Source organism: Lethenteron reissneri, chromosome 15, assembly GCF_015708825.2.
Source record: "Lethenteron reissneri isolate LAM-NWPU_2019-01 chromosome 15, ASM1570882v1, whole genome shotgun sequence".
In the NCBI taxonomy this organism is placed as follows: domain Eukaryota; kingdom Metazoa; phylum Chordata; class Hyperoartia; order Petromyzontiformes; family Petromyzontidae; genus Lethenteron; species Lethenteron reissneri.
This window is the reverse complement of record NC_083793.1, coordinates 1,468,874-1,488,055: the sequence shown is the minus strand read 5'-3', so window position 1 is coordinate 1,488,055 and position 19,182 is coordinate 1,468,874. Positions and strand designations below refer to the sequence as shown.

The 19,182-nt window shown below is 49.0% G+C and overlaps 1 protein-coding gene across 12 annotated transcripts in view; it reads left to right on the top strand.

The window, feature by feature from the left end:
* The window catches only part of LOC133342575 (forkhead box protein P1-like), a 397,236-nt gene extending 378,791 nt beyond the window's left edge, over window positions 1–18,445 (top strand). For 11 of the 12 annotated variants that reach the window (XM_061551773.1, XM_061551771.1, XM_061551770.1 and 8 more), the window contains one exon: window positions 4,653–4,794. In XM_061551773.1, coding sequence (XP_061407757.1) covers window positions 4,653–4,761 — 109 coding nt within the window. In that variant the 3' untranslated portion in view covers window positions 4,762–4,794. Of the gene's footprint in view, window positions 1–4,652; window positions 4,795–16,247 lie in introns of those variants that run through there. The other variant, XM_061551765.1, reaches the window with a different exon arrangement.
* Window positions 18,446–19,182: the final 737 nt, after the last annotated feature.

The window sequence follows — 19,182 nt, the reverse complement described above, 5'->3', positions numbered from 1 at the left end:
TGAGTTTCAGGTCCATACGGTGTACAGCCGTTTCAATACGGAACGAAAAAATGTGTCTATTTGTTTGTGTTTCTCCCTTGTGATGGGACTTTGTAGGATTAACGTTTAAATTTTGAAGGGCACGGGGTGACCACTAAGGTCTGAATTGGTCTGTAATAATGTAGGCACTGATAACGGGTTGACAGGTTTGTAATCCGTTTCCAGGACTGCGTACATTATCTAAGCATATTTGTTGGCGGGGTTTTTTTTCCCACGAGCAAGCGTGTTTACGCAGACACGATGCCTCCTAATTGGTGTCTGTTTGGTGTTTTTAGACATCCAAACGCCAGTATTTATGCCAAGCTATGTAACAGGATTTATTGTAATCGACCATCGCATTGTCATTTGTTAGAGTGCATTAACCGCGAGTTATCAACTCCCTGACTCCCTCGTGGCTGCACGTTGATGACATCGCACAACCACCTTCTTAAAGCCCACGACTGGCGGACGTTATCACAATTCGGAACAGCTGCCTGATGATGTTGCCTGTAACCACCAGCGAAACGTCTTGGACCCAACTGTTCAATGTGGGCGGATTTCTCTCCAGCAACAACTTAATTCATTGTCAAGTGGAGGAGGGTGTACAACACAACACGATCTGACCCAAAAATCTATTGTAAATCATGTGTTGTACTGTATTACATTGCACTGGTCGTGTTGTGTAACACTGCCTTACATTTTACACGGCTTTTGCATTCTCTTGTATCACATTGCACCGTATTGTATTACCATTCCAACACCTTGCATTGTACATATACTGTGCATTCTATCATGTTACATTGCACTGTGCGTTGTATTGTATAACATTGCACTGTGCGTTGTATTGTACAACATTGCACTGTGCGTTGTGTTACAATTTATTATCACCGAAAGCATCACTATGGTGCAATGTATCTGAGCCACTCACCATCAACGTGAAGCAGCCGTGGAAGTGTGAGGTTCACTGGGTTTGGATTTACTTGGATTGTAAAACGGTGAAAACAACAAAGGACACTTGGCATGCGGTAACCCCAGGTGTGCAAGATCAGAGATTCGCCAAATTCCAAAACACCAGATAAGCGTGCGTCTTTATAATTGATAGTTTCCAAGCACGCGTCCATCGTATGAAAAACAATGCTAGGGAATATGAGCTTTACGTTTCCTTGCGTTGACGAGTACATCTTAATCTCCACACACGTTATGGGAATAAAACATTGCCACGCGCACGAAACGTGCTCCGGTAAAAATGAATACGCGAGAGTACGTGCCCTTCACATATCCGTCTCTCCGCGTAATTTTTTTAAATAATTTCTCACACAACCCTTCGGCCGCTCGGCCTTCTGAGACATGCGTGATTTCAGCAGCCTTGTTTCAAGACAAGCAAACTCTCGACCGGTTTTGACACACAGTGTCTCATCAGCAGTCAGTCTTCCTTGAATCAATGCTGGTGAACTGTCGATCTTACTGTTAACGGCCCGAACCTCCGCTTACAATACGGGGTTCCAGTCAGTGAGTTTTGGGTTTATTTATATTTATATCTTGTGGTTTTTCTCGCTTAATGTGAATTCTGCCTTACTTGAGTCTGGCCTCAAGAGATTTTTCCATTAATGTATTTTCTTCATGTAGCCATTACATGCCAATAAAAAAAACACAATCATGCTGCACAACTGAAAAGGAAAACTGGACGAAGACTTAAATATCTTCTGAGTGCAATTCAGAAGTGATATTGTGTACAGTGGGATTAACAAAACAATTCAATACATTCGTCCGTAACACTGTGGCCTTAACAGGAAAAATATAAAACAGACGACGTTTTGGCTATGACCCTTCTCCATGGCACATAAATGAAGAATGCCCATTGACCAACGTGTCTCCCGTTATATATGTTTTCTGTTAAGGCCACACGGTGCTATTGACGACTGCGTTGTTGAGTTATCTTGTTGATTTTGCTAGTGCAGCAGCAGCAGCATCTCCAGCAACATCACCAAAACAATTAGTTCAACGTGAGAGGAAGGGTTCTGAGTTATGAGAGAGAATCTGCCAAGTGGAGTTGCTGCATTGACTTATGTAGCATTGCACTCAAGTGTGGAAGACGTTAAAACGGCCAAGTTAGGGTCATGAAGGTCAAATGGGCTGCATCGCATTGTAAGATACATTCCGCAGTATTTCTGAGTGAAACGAAGTTTCTTCTGGGACTAACTGGGCGCCTCTTGAGAGTCCGTAAAGTGCTCGCTGACCTGCTCTGCCCCGATCAAATTTTACAGCGCTGAACGCTTTTACAACGTGTTCCCAACGCCGCATTAGCGTATGAGTATGTTAACTACGAATGGAAGGGTTGGAAAGTGTGGGCAATTGGCACAGTGTGTAGCAAAACTAAACTAAAACTAAACTATTTTTATTTTATCAGGTAAGGCCCACTGAGCTGTATACATATTTTTCAAAAGCCACCTGGTCACAAATGATAGGCCATTGAAGTAAGTGGCTTATCACGTGGACATTTATCAGAATCTTTATTTATACTGGAGGAATCCGATGAGCTATAAAGCTCCTTTTACAGATGTCCAGATTTATAGCAGCCAAATATTCTAAATGCATGTTTCTGAATATGGAGGGAAAAACCGGAGAACCCAGAGAAAAATCTAAGCCACCACGGGGGAGAGCGCGCAAACTACAAATATGCAGGCGTCAGGGTCGGGATCGAACCCATGACTTCCTGTGTACCAGACAATGTAGTTAACATCTCGCCAAGACACAGATACCTCCTCAAATCGATAATACAATGAGTGGGAGCTGGGACCAGGGGAAGCATTACGATTCCTCTCCACCACCAGAGTGAGTGGCGCGTTACTCAGCTAACGACTGTCCCCAGCTCAGCCGTGGCGTCACCCACGCCGATGTCAGAGGCAGGGCCCCAGCTACCCTACCTCAAACGGCAGGGAAATTAAGACATTGCTGAGCGGCTAATTAGACGCTGACCCTACGCAGTAAGACACCAGTCACTACGCTGTAATTACGCGAGCGAAGGTGGAGGGGGAGGGCAGATGGAGGCCAATCGCAGTTCACAGAGGTCTGCACTCCGCGGTTATGGAATTAGTTTGACCGTAAATTGGGGTTTGCCCCTTCACGAGATGTGGAAACTTGGCATCGCACCGAAACGGCCTCGGCAAGTGCCACGTGTAACGCGGCGCTGCGGTGTTGATGCCAGAGTCCGCGGCGCAACGTTGGCACTGCCGCTGTGCCGAGCAGCAGCGGTGGCTGTCCTGAACAGGTGCTGCGTTGGCGTCTTTGAGAGGGAACGCACGTTGCGCTCCGTGCGTAAGCCCCTTACGCGAATGACAACTAATTTTAGGAGAGAAAGGAACCGCGGTCAGGCTGCAGTCACGCAAGCATGAGATTGAAATGTTTTTTTATTGTTTTTTTTTTCCCTCAATACGTATTTGGCTTTAAAGAGCACCATTTCAAAACTGTCCCTTTGGGACATTTGAATTGCTGCTCAATAATAATAAGAATGCGGAACATTCGTAAAGTGCTTTTCCCATATGTTTAACTCAACAAAATTAAGCGATGCAGAAGGAATTATTCCATTGGTTATTCAATTATGTCTGATTTAGCTAATTCATTGGGTTTTGTGCACACGTGCGATAAGCACGCAGGCCCTCTCGCACACACACGCACTCAATCTCCCTGTCTCGTACGCACGCAGCGCGGAGCCTCTCTCATACGTCCACGTGTGTGATTTAATCGTGAAATTACAAAAAAATGTGGCCTCCACAGTGGTCATTGCAGCGGTGTCAGCGTGCATTAACAATTTAGCGGGGAGCGGCGGCGCGGTGGTTAGCGCCCTGACGCTTATGGACTAGGTCTACCCGAGTTCCCGTTCCTGGCCGGGTCCAACATCAGCGGCGAATATCTGAAGCGGTCCCGAGCCTCCCCTACGTCAAATTACATTTAAATGAGCGCCCAGTGCGGTGCGTAAACACCGATACTGCGGGAGACAATGACCCGGCCAGGAATGACGTTGGCCGCACTAAACAGGGATTCGCCAGCAGCACTTGCCCCACGAGTCTGTACAAGGCGATAGAGTAGGAGGGGGATGTTTTTGTCATTGGTATGATGCAGCGGTTTGCATACCACACTACAAAGCCAGCAAACTGCGGTTCAACTCCCTGGCCGCACTCAATCACAGTGACAGTCGACGTCCGAACCTGCATTGGGCCACCCTGGGTTCGACTTCCAAAACGCGAGCGCCTGGTGCAGTGATGTGGTCAACAGTGATGTGGTCAACATTGGCAAAGGAGAGACAAACGGTGGCTCGCACGTGCGTGGTCCTGGCCATTGGTCTTCAGAGGTGCTCACTCATGACGGCGCTTCGCACAGTCAGCATCTACGGCTGAACCCAGGGCGAGGGGGTCACCTTCGTGTGCGTGCACGCTCGCGGCCGCCTGTCACTTCACGGTCAGCCGCGGGGTGAGTGTCAGCGAGAGCGAAGTGTTCTCACCGTGGATCCCCGACCTCCCCCTTCAAGCCCCCTTGTGTTTCCTCGCCCCCCCCCCCCCACGCGTGTCCCTGTGTGTGTGCGCGTGTGAAGCGAAAGGCATGCGTGGTGGCACAGCTTTTGTTCTCTCTCCCCGTAGTCTCAATTGGACAGAGGTGGAGTCTCCCCAACCACGGGGACCTTGGGCTCCTATGAGCCATGCGCCTGCACACAGGTGCGTTGAGAACCACCCCACCGCCGCCGGTTAGAGACGCGCGGTCACCCCCCCCCCACGCTCCCCTCGCCCCCCGCGTGGCCCCCGCGTGGCCCCGGCTCCTGCACTCACCACGTGTCCACGGAACCGGTAGAACAAACAGGGAAGAGTGCCAGCAAAGACGGGAACGGGTCACGTTTTGCAATTAGGGAGGAGGAGTAGGGGGGGGTTTGCAGAGTGTTAGGCGGGAGTGGGGGACGAGCGATCAGCAGTGGTGGTGCTGGTCTATTGAGGACTCTTAAGCAGAAGGGGGTGGGGTTGCGGAGGGAGGGGGGGGCTTTTAATTTATAAACTCATCGTGAAGTGACACGAGATGGGGAAGGGAGATAAATAGCAGTGGCGAGATAAGAGATGTACACAAAGTTAGATGAGAGAAGAGAGAGAGATGGAGACGCGATAGTGATGATGGAGATCTAATTGTGATTGTTATATTAAATTCCTGGGTCTCTTGAGTTGCCTGGGATCCAAACCTCTTGCTTTGCTTTGCTTTTTTGTCTAAGCGCTGCCACTGCAAATCAAACACTCACACTCTGTCCCACAACCTCATGCCTGTTCCGTTATATGTGTGACCCTCTTTATATTTGATCGAACAAAGACGGCCACTGCATCGCTCGCTTTCATATCCGGAATCCACTGGAGCTACGTCGTTTTAAATCAAGATTGGAAACTAATTTCTTTAAAACTGATCTTGGTGTCGAGTTTGTTGTCCTTCCCCCGCAACCTCCGATCATCACGGTTGGCTACGTACGGTGCGAAAGAAGTTCAACACACATGCGTACACTTCTGCTCTGCTGCTTCACATGCACGTCGATGCTGGTGGCGATGTTCACCTCCAGCGGCGCTTGCCTCCCCACGCCATCTCTGGGCGCAGGGGGGGCAGCAGAGACGCGTCAGGGACGTTTCACTTTTTGCGTTTCGCCGTTGTCACAGACCACGTTTGGTATTTAAGAATTGGAGGATATCCTTTTGGTAACCTCGATTTAATTGCGTACCTATTAAACTTACAGTGCTTAAAATGTTCCACATTGTCCCATTGCAGGTGTGAACATTAACTTAGTCATCACATTTACACATTTGCGTAACACGCGCACGATTGAACTTTTTTTTCACCAAGAAATCTTACAGCGATCATTTAACGTTAAACGAATACGCACATTCTTGCACAGAATTGCCATTATAATGGCCTAAAATAACCGACTATTAGTGACGGTTAAAACTGAGGATTTTATCTTTCGTGTAATTTATAGTTTGATGAGTAATTAAATAGGAGCGTGTTTTAAGACGTTCATTTAAATTCACACACTCAACTTTATTTAGAGCAAATTGTGGGAACGAGCGATAAATATGAAGCACAATTAAAACGATGGAGCTCCTGACCATTGTTTTATAACGCATTAATTATTCACGCGTGCATTGGATTTGAATCTTCAAGTGTCTTTCGTAATTCACTGCATATCCCTTTTCATCGTTGGTTTTGCTGCATTAGCCCAAGGGATGTTCGGTTGTGAAATGCGGCCGCAAATAGATGGTTCGTTCGGTTGTTGTCATTTTACCATTTTGCAACGGGGTTGTTGTTGTTGTTGTTATTGTGAGGTCTTTGTTTGTCTCACTCGACCGGACAGCTTTAGTACCGAGATGTTCCAGCAGCCCACACAGATGCAAGCAGATGGCCACAATGTACATGTTTAAAGGCCCAGAGCTCATTCTAACTTAATGAGCTTCACAGCACTATCGTTATTACTGGTATCTTTTATTTTCACTACGCAACTGTTATGTAATGCCACTGCTAATTAAAAGTAAATAGATGTGTGCCTGCGACTGCCAAAATCCCGATTTGAAAAGGAACCCCACACAATCTATATAAAAGCCTTAATCTGTATGTCTCAAAAAATCTCTTAAGGCACTTACTGACAAGATAGAAAGCTGCAGTTTGGTACATAGGTAGCTTTAATGACACAAACATCAGGACAAATCTGAAAATCCGTCATTTTTCATTTTAAGCCCCCCAAATATCGATTGAAAGTGCCCATGAACATATTTATGCGTGTCATTCATAAACCGTTCAAAATGTCAAATTGCATTTTGTTTCCTTTGACAGAGCGTTAAACGGCAAATACAATTAAAGCGAGAGCCGTTGTTTTATCCTTTATTGTTTTTGAGATATTTCGGATTTAAGCGGTTTTGAACGAAAAAATACGCATTTTATGGTGTTCAAATCTGAATAATTAGAAAACGATCAAAGATAAGAGCTTCTCTTCATAGAATATTAAGTTCTTTATTTTTTGTTCTTTCTAATAACTGATAACTTAATGTTTAAATCGAGCGGTTTATGATGGGCACGCCTTTAAATATAACAAGTTGAATCAAGTCTTCAACAATTTTTTTTCTTTGCAGAAAATTCTAAATTTTTATGTCGTAGATAAAAATTGTAAAAATCATATCAAGTTAATATTATATTTATTTAAAACGTTTGCCTAGCGAACACAGGCTTAATGAACTAGTTACAAATAAAGTGTAATATTATGTATGTACATATACATTGTAATATAATGTATGTACATATACAGTGTAATATAACGTACATATACAGTGCTGATAGGTAATGTCAGTGGGTTCTTACATAGATTGATTAAAAGGTTATTGTATTGTATCTAGATGTAATCAGTCAAAGTGTCTCCGCACTCAAATGAGCGTGGGGCAATGTTTGCCTCCATTTGTGGTCTGAAGCCAGAGTGGAGATCAGAATCTGAATAATTATTTTTACTGGGTGAATCCGATAAGCTATAAAGTTCTTTGTCACAGTTGCCCAGTAGGGGCACAGGGTCAGGACGTTACAACAACAAAACAAAAACACGATAGGAGTGCAAAGTATAGGAAAGGCGAGCAAATCACTTTTTAAAAAATGTACAAATAAAACTAAACTATTTTTTTTATTTTACCAGGTAAGTCCCACCGCGCTATTCGCTTATTTTTCAGAAGCGACCTGGCCACAAACGATAGCTCAACGAAGTGGCTTATCATGCGAAAATGTACAGCAGCCAAATCAGAGGTCGCAAACGGGTTTTGATTCCCTACCCGTACCCAGCTGCACCAGGGTCGCAAACGGGTACCCGTACCCGTATCCGGCCAGGTACGGGTTCCCTACCCGTACCCGTACCCCACCTGAAATGAGTGACAAACGGTGACTCACCAGTGACTCACGGCCTACCCGTACCCGTACCCGGCCGTACCAGGGTCGCAAACGGGTACCCGTACCCGTACCCAGCCGGGTATCGGGTAGGGTACGGGTATCGGGTACCCGGTTGCGACCTCTGAGCCAAATATTCTAAACGATCTCATCTAAAGGCACGTTACAAATATTGCCACGGTCAAATGGGTAACGGCACATTGGACCTGAAATCCAGAGGTCATCGGCTCGATCTGCCGGCGTGGCAGTTGGGCAAGTTTCTAAAATCTCGCCCAACTCTGTGCACACCAACAGTGGCCATGGGTGCATCACCACAGGTCGTCGATTGGCAGCTTGCACGCGGTGGGGTAAAGTGTGGATACTCTCCCGCCTCTTGCAAAGACGTCTGACCAGCGTGGAAGAAGAGGAGGCCAAACACCCTCTCGAGGGGCTTTCTATAGCCTCCCTCAGCCAGCAGTGGCATGAGCAGAAATTGCAGCACTGCACCTTTATAATACTCAGTTTAACGACGATGTGAAAGTGACGCTGGGCAGGATTGTAACTTGCAAATGTCCAACTAGGAAGGGCTGCTTTGCTACGAACTGAGCAGCGTTCGCAGGAACACATTCGAATAAATAACACAACTCATAATCAACAGATATAATTCGAACTGTCCATTAACTCGTGCTGTGCAAATGTAATTGGCTCGTGAACGTCGCGAATGAGAGGCGACGTCGCGAGCTCTTAGGGGCCGTCCATAAATGACGTCACGCACCTAGGGGGGGGGAGGTCGGGGGGGTGAGGAATGTGACGTCACATCAAAATGCGCAACTTTAAATAAATATAGACAACACGTTCTACTTAATTAAATATACGTTTTAATAAATGTTTCCTCCTACAATTAAATACGCACTACAATGACAATAGTTTAAAGCGATTTGAAGCATGTTTTATTTTTTTGAGGGGGAGGGGGTCAGAGCTTGTGACGTCATATTTGAGGGGGGGTCTGACTTTTTGTGACGCCGTGTGACGATAGGGAGGGGGTCAAAAATCGGGTAAAAAATTGTCCAAAATCGCGTGACGTCATTTATGGACGGCCCCTTTGCACCGGAGGGCTCTTTGGGCCGCGTGGCGCCTCGCCACCCCCCCGGGGTGCACGGGGGGTGCTGCTGGGGGGGGAGGGAGAGCCGAGCCGAGGCATCTGCTTGGCACGGGAGCAACGCGCGCGCTGACAGCGCCCTTGCAACATGACGGAGCCTCCCTCCCCGTAATCGTCACCACCACCACCATCATCATCATAATAATTCTGTCGCAGGGAATAAACCGTTTGCCACTCAGTGTGCTGCCTAATAGGCTCTTAATATTACGCTTAGTGGATATTTCACGGTAGTGCGCTGTAATGTGCAGGCCTTCAGATGAAGCCAAAATATAAAGAAATGTCTGTCCTCAAATGTAAGGGGAATTGGCCAAAGGCGCCCTAGCAGCGCCCTGTTGCAAAAGAGGATTGAGGTTCAGACGACAGTTGCCTGGATGAGGAAGCGACGATCGTGGTTGTTCTGATATCGTGTTTACGAATATGCACTGTCGGTGAGCAGAATCCGGAATACTCATTACCTGTTGAAGATAGTATCGATAAAGGCAATCATCACTATTGTTATAAACCGTTTATATGTTGAGCCCATTGGAAACGTGGCCCCTTGCCTCCCCCCCCCTGACTCCCCCCCCCCCCCTCCCCCCTTGACTCCCCCCCTCCCCCCTTGACTCCCCCCCCCCTGACTCCCCCCCCCCTTGACTCCCCCCCTCCCCCCTTGACTCCCCCCCCCACCCCTCCCTTGACTCCCCCCCTCCCCCCTTGACTCCCCCCCTCCCCCCTTGACTCCCCCCCCCACTCGCATCGCCCTGCCGCCTCACGTCGCTCCCGTCGGGCCGGGCTAATACGCCGAGCGGCGCGCGGGGGCCACGTGTTTACACGCCGGCACGTTGTCGTTGTCGTCGTTGTTGTTGTTGTCTTCCCTGTCACCGGCAAACTCCCTCCCCCCAGCCGCGTCGACGGCCCGACGTGCCCCCCCCCCCCCCATTCGGTGTGTCGAAGGGTGGATATGTGGGGGGGTTTAAGAAAGGGAAAGTCGAGGCGGTCGTTAATCCCCAGCGAAAGCAGCATGCATCACCGTTGTCCCCGGCCTGAAGTTGATTAATGGAGGAAGATTTTCTCCTCGGGTTGTCGTCTTGAAAAGAGGAGCGGCGGACAGGCGCCGCATGCTGATGAGGGCGTTGCGGCTCGCGCCCTCCATCATGCCAGCCTGCCCTGATTAGTTACGACTTGTTGGCGGCACTTAAGCAGCATGTGTTGTGCTCCATTATTGAATACTCAAGCAGGTATTCTGTTGGGACGCAGCGAGCAAGGCTAAGGAGAGAGCGTGTGTGTGTAGGCTGCCAGTCGCTGTCATGCGTTAGAGCTGGAAAGAGAAGCTACGCTGCTTGTTAAAATAATTCAGGAATTAAGAACCTGCAGTTGCGTCGATATTAACGCTTGTGTGGGCGATGTCGATGTGTAAAGGTGTGCGTGTGTCTCTGTTTGCAGGGGCGTGTGGTCAGCCCTCAGTGCTACGAACCCAGCGACCCACGTTCCATTCCCTCCGACGGGTTCAAATAATCCGTGGCGAATATCTGATCAGGCTCTGGGCCACCCCAAGGTCGAACCATTCTTAAATCTGGCACGGTGTGTAACCATTGGCACGGTGTGAAGGCAGTGGCAGCCAGGTGTGGTATTGACCAGAGTACATCCGTAGCGAGCGGTGGCATACCGGTTCAGGCAACCGCATCCATGTCCTTGCCATAACGCACAACATCCACTCTGGCAATTGGCTTCTGAACCTCTTTTAGGTTAACTCAGACTAAAATGAGGAGGACTAAGTGTTGTGACGTCGTCCATCATCGGCGGGGGGGGAGCCAAGGCCACCAATTTGTACCAAGCGCCGTGACACGAAACTCTGATGACGGCGCTGTGCGTAATAGGTGCTCGCTAACAGCACTTGCCTCACAAGTCACTCACAGGGAATGGGTTGTCTCTGTGGTTGATTGCTCGTGCCACTGCCGACAGAAGGAGCACAGAGAGCCCCCACTAGTCGATATGCTTGGCCTTCCCTTCTACATACGTTCTACAATTGATGGTGAAATGCACCGTCTAATTTCGCTTTATTTGAAAATGACACCTCGCCATCTTCCTATGAAGGCTACCCACGGGGCTCTCTGTGCCCCTTCTGTGAGCGGTGGTACGATCAAACTTTTGAGACAAGTGCTGTGTTAGCGAGTAGCAGCACCGGTGAAGGCCGGCACGCGAAAGGGTGTGGGTGGCCAGCACCACGCCCGGCCGCCTTTGTCTCCTCAGTGGTAATGTTTACACACCGCACCAGCTACCCATTTTTAAGGCTGCGTAGACCTAGCGGAGGACCAGGAACGTTGCAAATAATCGTCACTTGTCGGTTGTGAGTGAGAGCTCGGGTTGCTGGGTCTGTAGTGCAGTGCACTAACCACTGCGCCACCGCTCCCCAAGTACACACACACATGCTGTTTTGTTGCAACGCTAAAATATTGTGTATTTGGAGTGCGGGCAGAGGGATATGCAAATTGGTTTGAACGTACATTATACATCATGTCTAAATAATTTGTATGGCAAGTTTAAATAATTTAATTTCATGCATTTAAAATACGAGAAAGTGTCAGTTAATTTGCACGACAGCGGCAGCAGAGGGTGGACCGCAGTGCGGGGCTACACAACAGCGTCCAGACGCAGCTGCGGCTGCTGCGGCTGTACCTGCTGCAGCAGCTGCTGTAGCTATTGCAGCTGTGGCTCCTGCATCTGCGGCTGCTGCAGCTGCAGATGCGGCTGTTGCTGTAGCTGTAGATGCTGTAGTTTCTGCTGCTGTAGCTACTGCTGTGTAACACCGGCTGTGATGCTTTGACATTTCTTAGTACGATAATTGTTGCGCATCTCCGAATTGAGAAAAAAATAATGGCAATGTAGCCACTCCTGCTAGAAGGCAAAAATACATCGTATATTTCACCGCAGTCCTGTACAACTTATGTAGAAGAGTAGGCCAGAAATACCCACTAGTGGGACTCTATGCCCCTTATGTCGGCAGTGGCATGAGCATGCAATCACAGGGCTGTACCGATACCCTTTTATAATAATTTCAACTTGTAGTGAGCAGCACGGCATTTGCTCACTCTCAAAGAGAGACTCAGGTGCAAGGAGGAACCACAGACAATCTGCAAAGGCCACGCGATGACCTGGCACCAAATTCCCTTTCCAAGTTCTGCACGTCTCTAAATATTGAGATGTTACGGGCCATTGAATGAGTGTTTACATGCCAGAGGAAACCGGAGCACTTGGAAGAAATCCCACGCATGCGAGAGGGGGGGGGGGACTCAATCCCATACAAACAGAACCAAGTGGAGTCCACATTTTTGCCGCATTCTCCTGGCAAGCAAGCCAGGAGAATGCATCCACGGGAAGGGAATTTTACCACGACGTTTGCGCGATCCGCCAACCCTCACTGCCTTCGTAGTGCTGGATCACAGGGCCACGTGCTTAGCCACCACCGCACCACGATTTAATTCGGACGACTAAACAAAAATCGCCGCCGTTAACGCCGCGGCGGTCGTTAGAAACGACTCGGGCGACGTCCGTGCGCCCCTGCAACGCGGCGGCGGCGGTGACGACGTTCGTCCATGGTGCGGCCGCAGCGGGCACCGAGCGGCGCTCACCAGAGGCGCCGTTGGGGCCAAAGCGACCGCCGCTTGACCCGCCGTTCCCAACCCCGACGTGAACCAAACCCCGGCCCCCGCGGGCTCCGTCAGCTCCGTCAGTCGCTCGCCGCGTCGCACGCGACTCCGTCTCCCGGGACGGCGTCGCTCCGCTCGGCGGCGCGCCTGTTTGCCGCTGTGCCGCCCGCACCGACCACCCACACCCCACCACCGAGCCGGCGTGATTGGCCTCGACGCCCGCTCGCCTTCCGTTATTTATCGCCGCCGTCAATATTTCATCGCGCGGGGCGGCCGCGCTAATCTGCGCTCGTCTTGTTTACGCCCGTATTGTATGTCAATGAGCGGGCAGGGAGGAGAGGGGGGAGGCAAACCCGCCACCACACACCCCCACTCCCAACAACTACAGCTTGTTCTAGATTCTGTGAAGCTGTGAATCTAGATTCTGTGAATCTGTGATCTAGATACTGTGAATCTTCGCAAGGCCCCCACGGGCCACTGGTGGCCACTAGTGGCCTTTAGCGCGGCCCCTGACGTGCGGCCCCCCGACAATACACACAGAGAGACAACACTCCCCATCACCACCATCATCATCGTGCTGCTGTCAAACCCACAATGGTTTCAATGTGTGGCGGCCCTCACGCTGATGATGTCTTATGGACAAAGGTGCATCCCTGCAATTGCTTGCTCACGCCACTGGCCGGCGGAAGTTGCCTGCACCGCAGGAAGCTCAAGAGAGCCCCCCTCTCGATTGTACTTTGGCCTACTCTTCCATTCCAGCCACACATGCGTGGTGCCAATTAATGAGCAGCGGTTGAACCCATTGACACTGCTGGGTGGATAAGAGGCGGAGGGCTTCCAGCAACTTGCACCATTGTTGTTTTAAAACACCGCCTATGGGGATTGAACCCGGTGACCTGCGGATTGCAAGTCCAATGGGCTGACCATTTACATCGTGACAGAATCCCAACGCAAACACATCCTCGATCGAGACGCGTGAGCAGAGAAGTACTTGTTTGTTGCAAAACAGACCCTTGCCTGTGCATTGTTCAAATTGCCCCATACGGCACTCAGATTGACCGAGGGTAGACTTATGATAGACACAGAGTGCATACATAGGTAGATTAGAGACAGCCAGATAGATAGATTATACTGTGTACAGAAAGATAGATAAACTACTGATCGCGTGCTGCTAAGCGCTGCAGTTACTCTCCGATGACGGGCACACACTCGCGGCTCCGCGTGGATCCCTTTGCTAAATTCATGGGCGAAGACAGATTCATAAATGTAGGGAGCGTATGGCCTGGCTTGTTTATTGATATGCGTGTTTGTGTGTGCGTATTTACGAGGGGACTGAATATTAAATGCATGCGCAGTCACACACGCGCCGATTTACATTTCGGGAAAGTGACCTCCAATATCATTGCACTTATTATTTTATATATACAGTATCAGGGTTAATATATAAACAGGAATTGTATCGAAATATATTAATCGCTTGTCATACTGTACATACAGTTGTATGTGAGGTTATGGATGGGTGCCCTCATTTCAGATTACGGAAATAAAAATAATCAGAAGTAAGGCCTTAACGCAAAATTTGAGATGGCAACGATCAGAAAGTACATCTGAAAATGTCCTTAAACATCTCAAAATTCGAAATGTGTTTTTTATTTGAAGCTCATCACTTGTAGGCATGTGCATATGCGCGTGTGGGCATGTGTGTATGGGGGAGTGGTGGTGTCGTCTCGTGGTTATCGCACTGCGTTTACGAACCTGGTGACCCGACTTCAAGTCCTGCTCACGGTCAACATCATCGATGATTTTTTTAACCAGTCAAGGGCCTCCCCTAAGTCGACTCAGCCTCAATGAGTACCTGGTGCGGTGTGTAAACATCGCCACTAGGGAGACAAAGGCAGCCAGACGTGGCGCTGGTCACCCATTCCCTCGTGTGCCTTGCTGGCATTTATAGGTGCTCGCTAACAGCACTTGCCCCAACAGTCTGTTAAGGCCGCACAGGGGATCTTTGTCTTTTATATATGGACTCGCCTTTTGCCCGTCCAAGGACGGGTGTCTCGCAGTAAATCTGAAACTTGCAAGCGAAAAGCAGACCGCGACGTGATATTCATTGCATCAATTCGTGTGCAATTTGTAAGGGCGCGGTGACACAGACCTATTAATGCTAAGATTATAATCCCTTGTTCATCATGACGTCCTTTTTACTTCTATGTCTCAATAGCGTTAGGGAGATCACGTGACGTGGGGTTCTGCCTTTGTAGTGAGGGTTGTGAGTTGACGCCGAGGAGGGGGGAGGAGGCACCTCGCCCCCCCATGTGGAGTGACGTCAGCCGCTAATATTATTAATGGCGGTGTGGGTGTCCATTTGGAGGACGTCATCTGTTAATGATTATTAATGAGGGGGGCTGTTCGATGTGGAGTGACGTCACCTGCTCATGAATATTAATGAGGGGGGAGGGTGCTCCATGTGGATTGACGTCACCTGCTCATGATTATTAATGAGGGGGGGTCCATGTGGAGGACGTAACCTGTTCATGATTATTGAGGGGGGCTGGTCGACGTGGAGTGACGTCACTTTCGCATGATTTATTAGTGAGGGCTGGGGGGGTGTCCATTTGGAGACGTCACCTGCTCATGAATATTAATTAGGGGGGCTGGTCGATGTGTAGTGACGTCACGAGCGTTAAGGACAGACATTCCTGGGTGATTATAGTAGGTATGTGTCTATTCATATATATGTACAGGTGTGTACACTTTATAATGCGTATGCATTGGTAACGTTACATAGGTGATGTCTGCTAACGTCATATCTGTGACTGTACACAAAAGCAGCAGTCCACTGCCAAAAATATGTTCGCAACAATTCCACATTACCACGTGGCCAAGACATTTTTACTGCAACAGTGGTATTACTAAATGTGAACGACCTTGCAAAAGCAGTGGCCACCTTTTAACTCGTCTTCAAGACACATTATTAATAGAGGCCACGTGAAATATTTTGGGGCTTGCTTGTTGTGTTGGCAAATGTTTATTTAGTCTGATAATGGTTGCCAAAAATGGAGACGATATCGCCTCTACTGGTCCCCTAACAGCCCTGCTCGGGTGTGCTGGACATATACCACGTGGTTCTATCTCTCCTCGATTCACAAACCCCACCGATTTATTCCAGCCGTGTTGTTGGCTGAATGAGCAGTGCATATTTACACGATGTATTTAATGTTCCTTCGTCTCACTCTGTCTCTCTCTCCTCTGTACCTCTGTCTGTCTCCTTGGTCTCTGTCTCTCTCACGGTTACTCTTCCTCCATATCTCCTATGACTTCCTCATCTCTCTGCCTCACGCTGTGTCTCCGTCTCTCTCTGCCTCTCCACGTGTTTACTTCTGTTACTTTCTGCCGACGCTCTCTCCGTCTTTACATCGACTTCTTCCTCTTTCTCTTCCGTCTGGCTGGCTACCTTCTCTGTCTACGCACATCTCCATCTCTCTCCGTCCCTCGCTCCCCTCCGGGCCGCATGCCGCGCCCTACGACCACAGACATCCCTTCCACGTGAAGAGGAGCCGCGTGGAGATGGCCGACAACAACGTCCCCATTTCTCTGATGGCGTCGGCCCCGCACAGCCCCGAGCTGGAGGATGACAAGGACACGGAGGAGGAGGAGCCGCTGATGAACGAGCTGGAGTGAGAGGGGGGCCGCCGGCGCCGACTCGGCGACGGCGCGAGGGGGCACGCGTCCACGTCCGCCGGCTCGGAGAACGGCGGACGGGCGGAAGGGCGACGCGTCGCTCGTGCGTTCTCGCCCCCCCCCCCTTCCCCAGCGACGCGATCCTCAAAAGTCCAACCGCCACCACCTCCACCGCCGCCCACGGCGCTTACTACGCAAGGTGGCGGCAGTGCTTGCTTTTCCGGACCGAAAAACGACGAGAACAACAAGAAGTCAGAATACGTGACGTATGAAAACAAGTGACAAACTGCCGTGAGCAGCGTACGCACCCTGCGCGCCGATGATGTCTTTTGTAAAGGATCGGATGGTCCCACGTGAACATTGTGAGGTGGTTTGACATCGCCGTGGTCACAACGGCGGTGGTGCAACAATGGTGGCGACGGCAGCGACGGCGTGAAGAGCATCTTCTTCTCGGTGATGCTGCATTCAAAACTCCACGAGACTGAAATCTTCCATTTTGCTTTGCGCCCCTGCGGACGGGAAGCCAGCATCGAAGACAAACGCACGAACGGAGCGGGCGTTTAACCCAACCTGAGGAGGGTTTTAATCAAAAACGACATTTGCCAGTATTAACTCGACGTGAAGTGTACATTCTGCGGCCGTCTTGTTTACGGTCCAAAGGCATCCGGCGTCATCTCCTCGTTTTAACCACGGGCTGTAGCACTTACCGGAGCGCAACTCCCTCTCGCCGTGTTGGAAGCCGTACCGGCTGGGGGCCAACCTGCCGGCCGGTTAAACCGTGCCGCCAATTTTACACGGAACTGGTCAAGCTGAAGTTGCTTCTCGAAAAGTTGACACCGACTCACGACGCACGCGTGGTGCGCGCATTGACTAAACGTGCAGTTGTAGAATACGGTTATTAACGTTATTTGTCGTTTTTACTTTTGCATTTTCTTTACAAAAAAAAACACACACACTTTCGAAAAAACTAAAAATTAATTGTCGTGTATAAATGTTTTAACGTGCCAAGTTTGCGTTGGGGTAGGTGCATTGCCCAGCTGGTGAAGTGTTGACATCCTGGCTCTGGCTTGGTGTGTGTGTGGCACACTGCCAGTGAAACGTGTGGCTTCACAATACACAGAGGAGCCACTCAAATGAATATGAGGAGGATGAGCGGTAGTGGCGACTGGGCAACTCAACTGTAACGCTACGCCGAAAAAGCCCTCTGCACAACCTGCGGTGTGTAGTCTGTCTGCATAATCCGATCTCTTAAGTACCTCTTTACCTCTGTTCACCTCCGATGTTAGAAAAATACAAAAGTCCTCATTTCTTTTGTTACCGGTGCAAACCAAAGGTTTACCGCGGCGTTCCAAAATGCTCAAAAAACAAAATGCTTTATCTTACACCGTCTACCTGCCCTGTGAGTGGCACGTCTACCAAATTGCTTCACGGACGTCTCTGTAGGATTGCAGAGAGAGAGAGAGGGGGGGAGTGAGGGGGGGGGGCTCTTGGCCACCTTTGACACTGACCCCGCCACGACAAGACACGACAGAGAAACACGAGGATTGGTGTCCAGCGACCGCGCGTTTGCTGATGTGCTCGCCGGAGTGTGTCGCCCGCTTCTGGGACGGACGGCGCTGAGAAGAATACGCACGTCGCGTAGCAGAGCGAAACGAAACAAACACACGAGACTCGGTCTTGCGGGGATTTACCGCGCGGTGGCAAACGTCGCGTTCGAAATGTCGAAAGCGCTCAACGATCCCTCAAGCGTGTTTCTCTCTCGCCGCCTGTGCACTGCCATCGTCTTCGTCTCCTTGATCACCCTACAAGAGGGATTTGAAAACTGATTTTTTGTTTCCGTTAAAAAATATCGCAAGGTGTGAGGAATTTCACGGAGCAAGGTGGCATGATCATAAAGGAGAGAAAGATGAATTGGCAATGCTAAAATAATTTCTTGTTTTTTTTTAGCTAAGTTTGAACCCAACGGGAAAGGAGATAGAGTTAAGTGGAGGATGGTCTTATTAAATAATAATATAAATACAGGTATACATTTTGTCACTGGTATGTCAAATTAAAGCACTGTTACACTCAACAGACCTCTACTTACTTGCTACTAATAAAATCGCTACCTGATTACCAATGCCTCCTAGAGACCAAAAAATGTATCCCAACTACAATCCCTCTAATTTTCAACAGACCTCAAGTACACTCGTTTCACTCTGTGTCATGTCGCCAGGTGCTGTCGCTTGCTCATGTTTGCGCACGTGTGGTGTTTGTGGCGGTTGGATTGGATTCGTGGTGATGCTGAGAGCTTAAAGCCTGGTTTCCTTTAGTCTAAATGTCAATCACCGATCCAATATTCAAGCCGTTCTCTTGAATTACAAAACAAAAAAATAACAACAGTATTTAACTCCAGAATTCTGGACACGTGATTTGTTTTCAAAAGTATGTTTTGTGATTTTTTTAAATATATACGTTCACTGTTAAATTAAATATTTAATGGTAAATATTAACGCCCCCTTTTGTGATGGTTGACCTTAAATTAAAAAGTTTCAGTAAAGTTGTTTTTGTTTAAGTCGATATATGTTTGAATTAACACTGCGCACCCCTATTTAAATGGTCTTGACTGTGGAAGTCAGTCGCTGGTAATTTATAAAATGTTGTCTTTTGAATACACTCATGTTGAATGCTTTCCACAGGCAGCATAGGACCCACATGCTTGGAAATTTGGCTTTGATTCACCTTCGGTCATTTGTGCTGTTTGCCCGTATTTTAAAGACACACCATTTGCTGTTATCCATATTTATT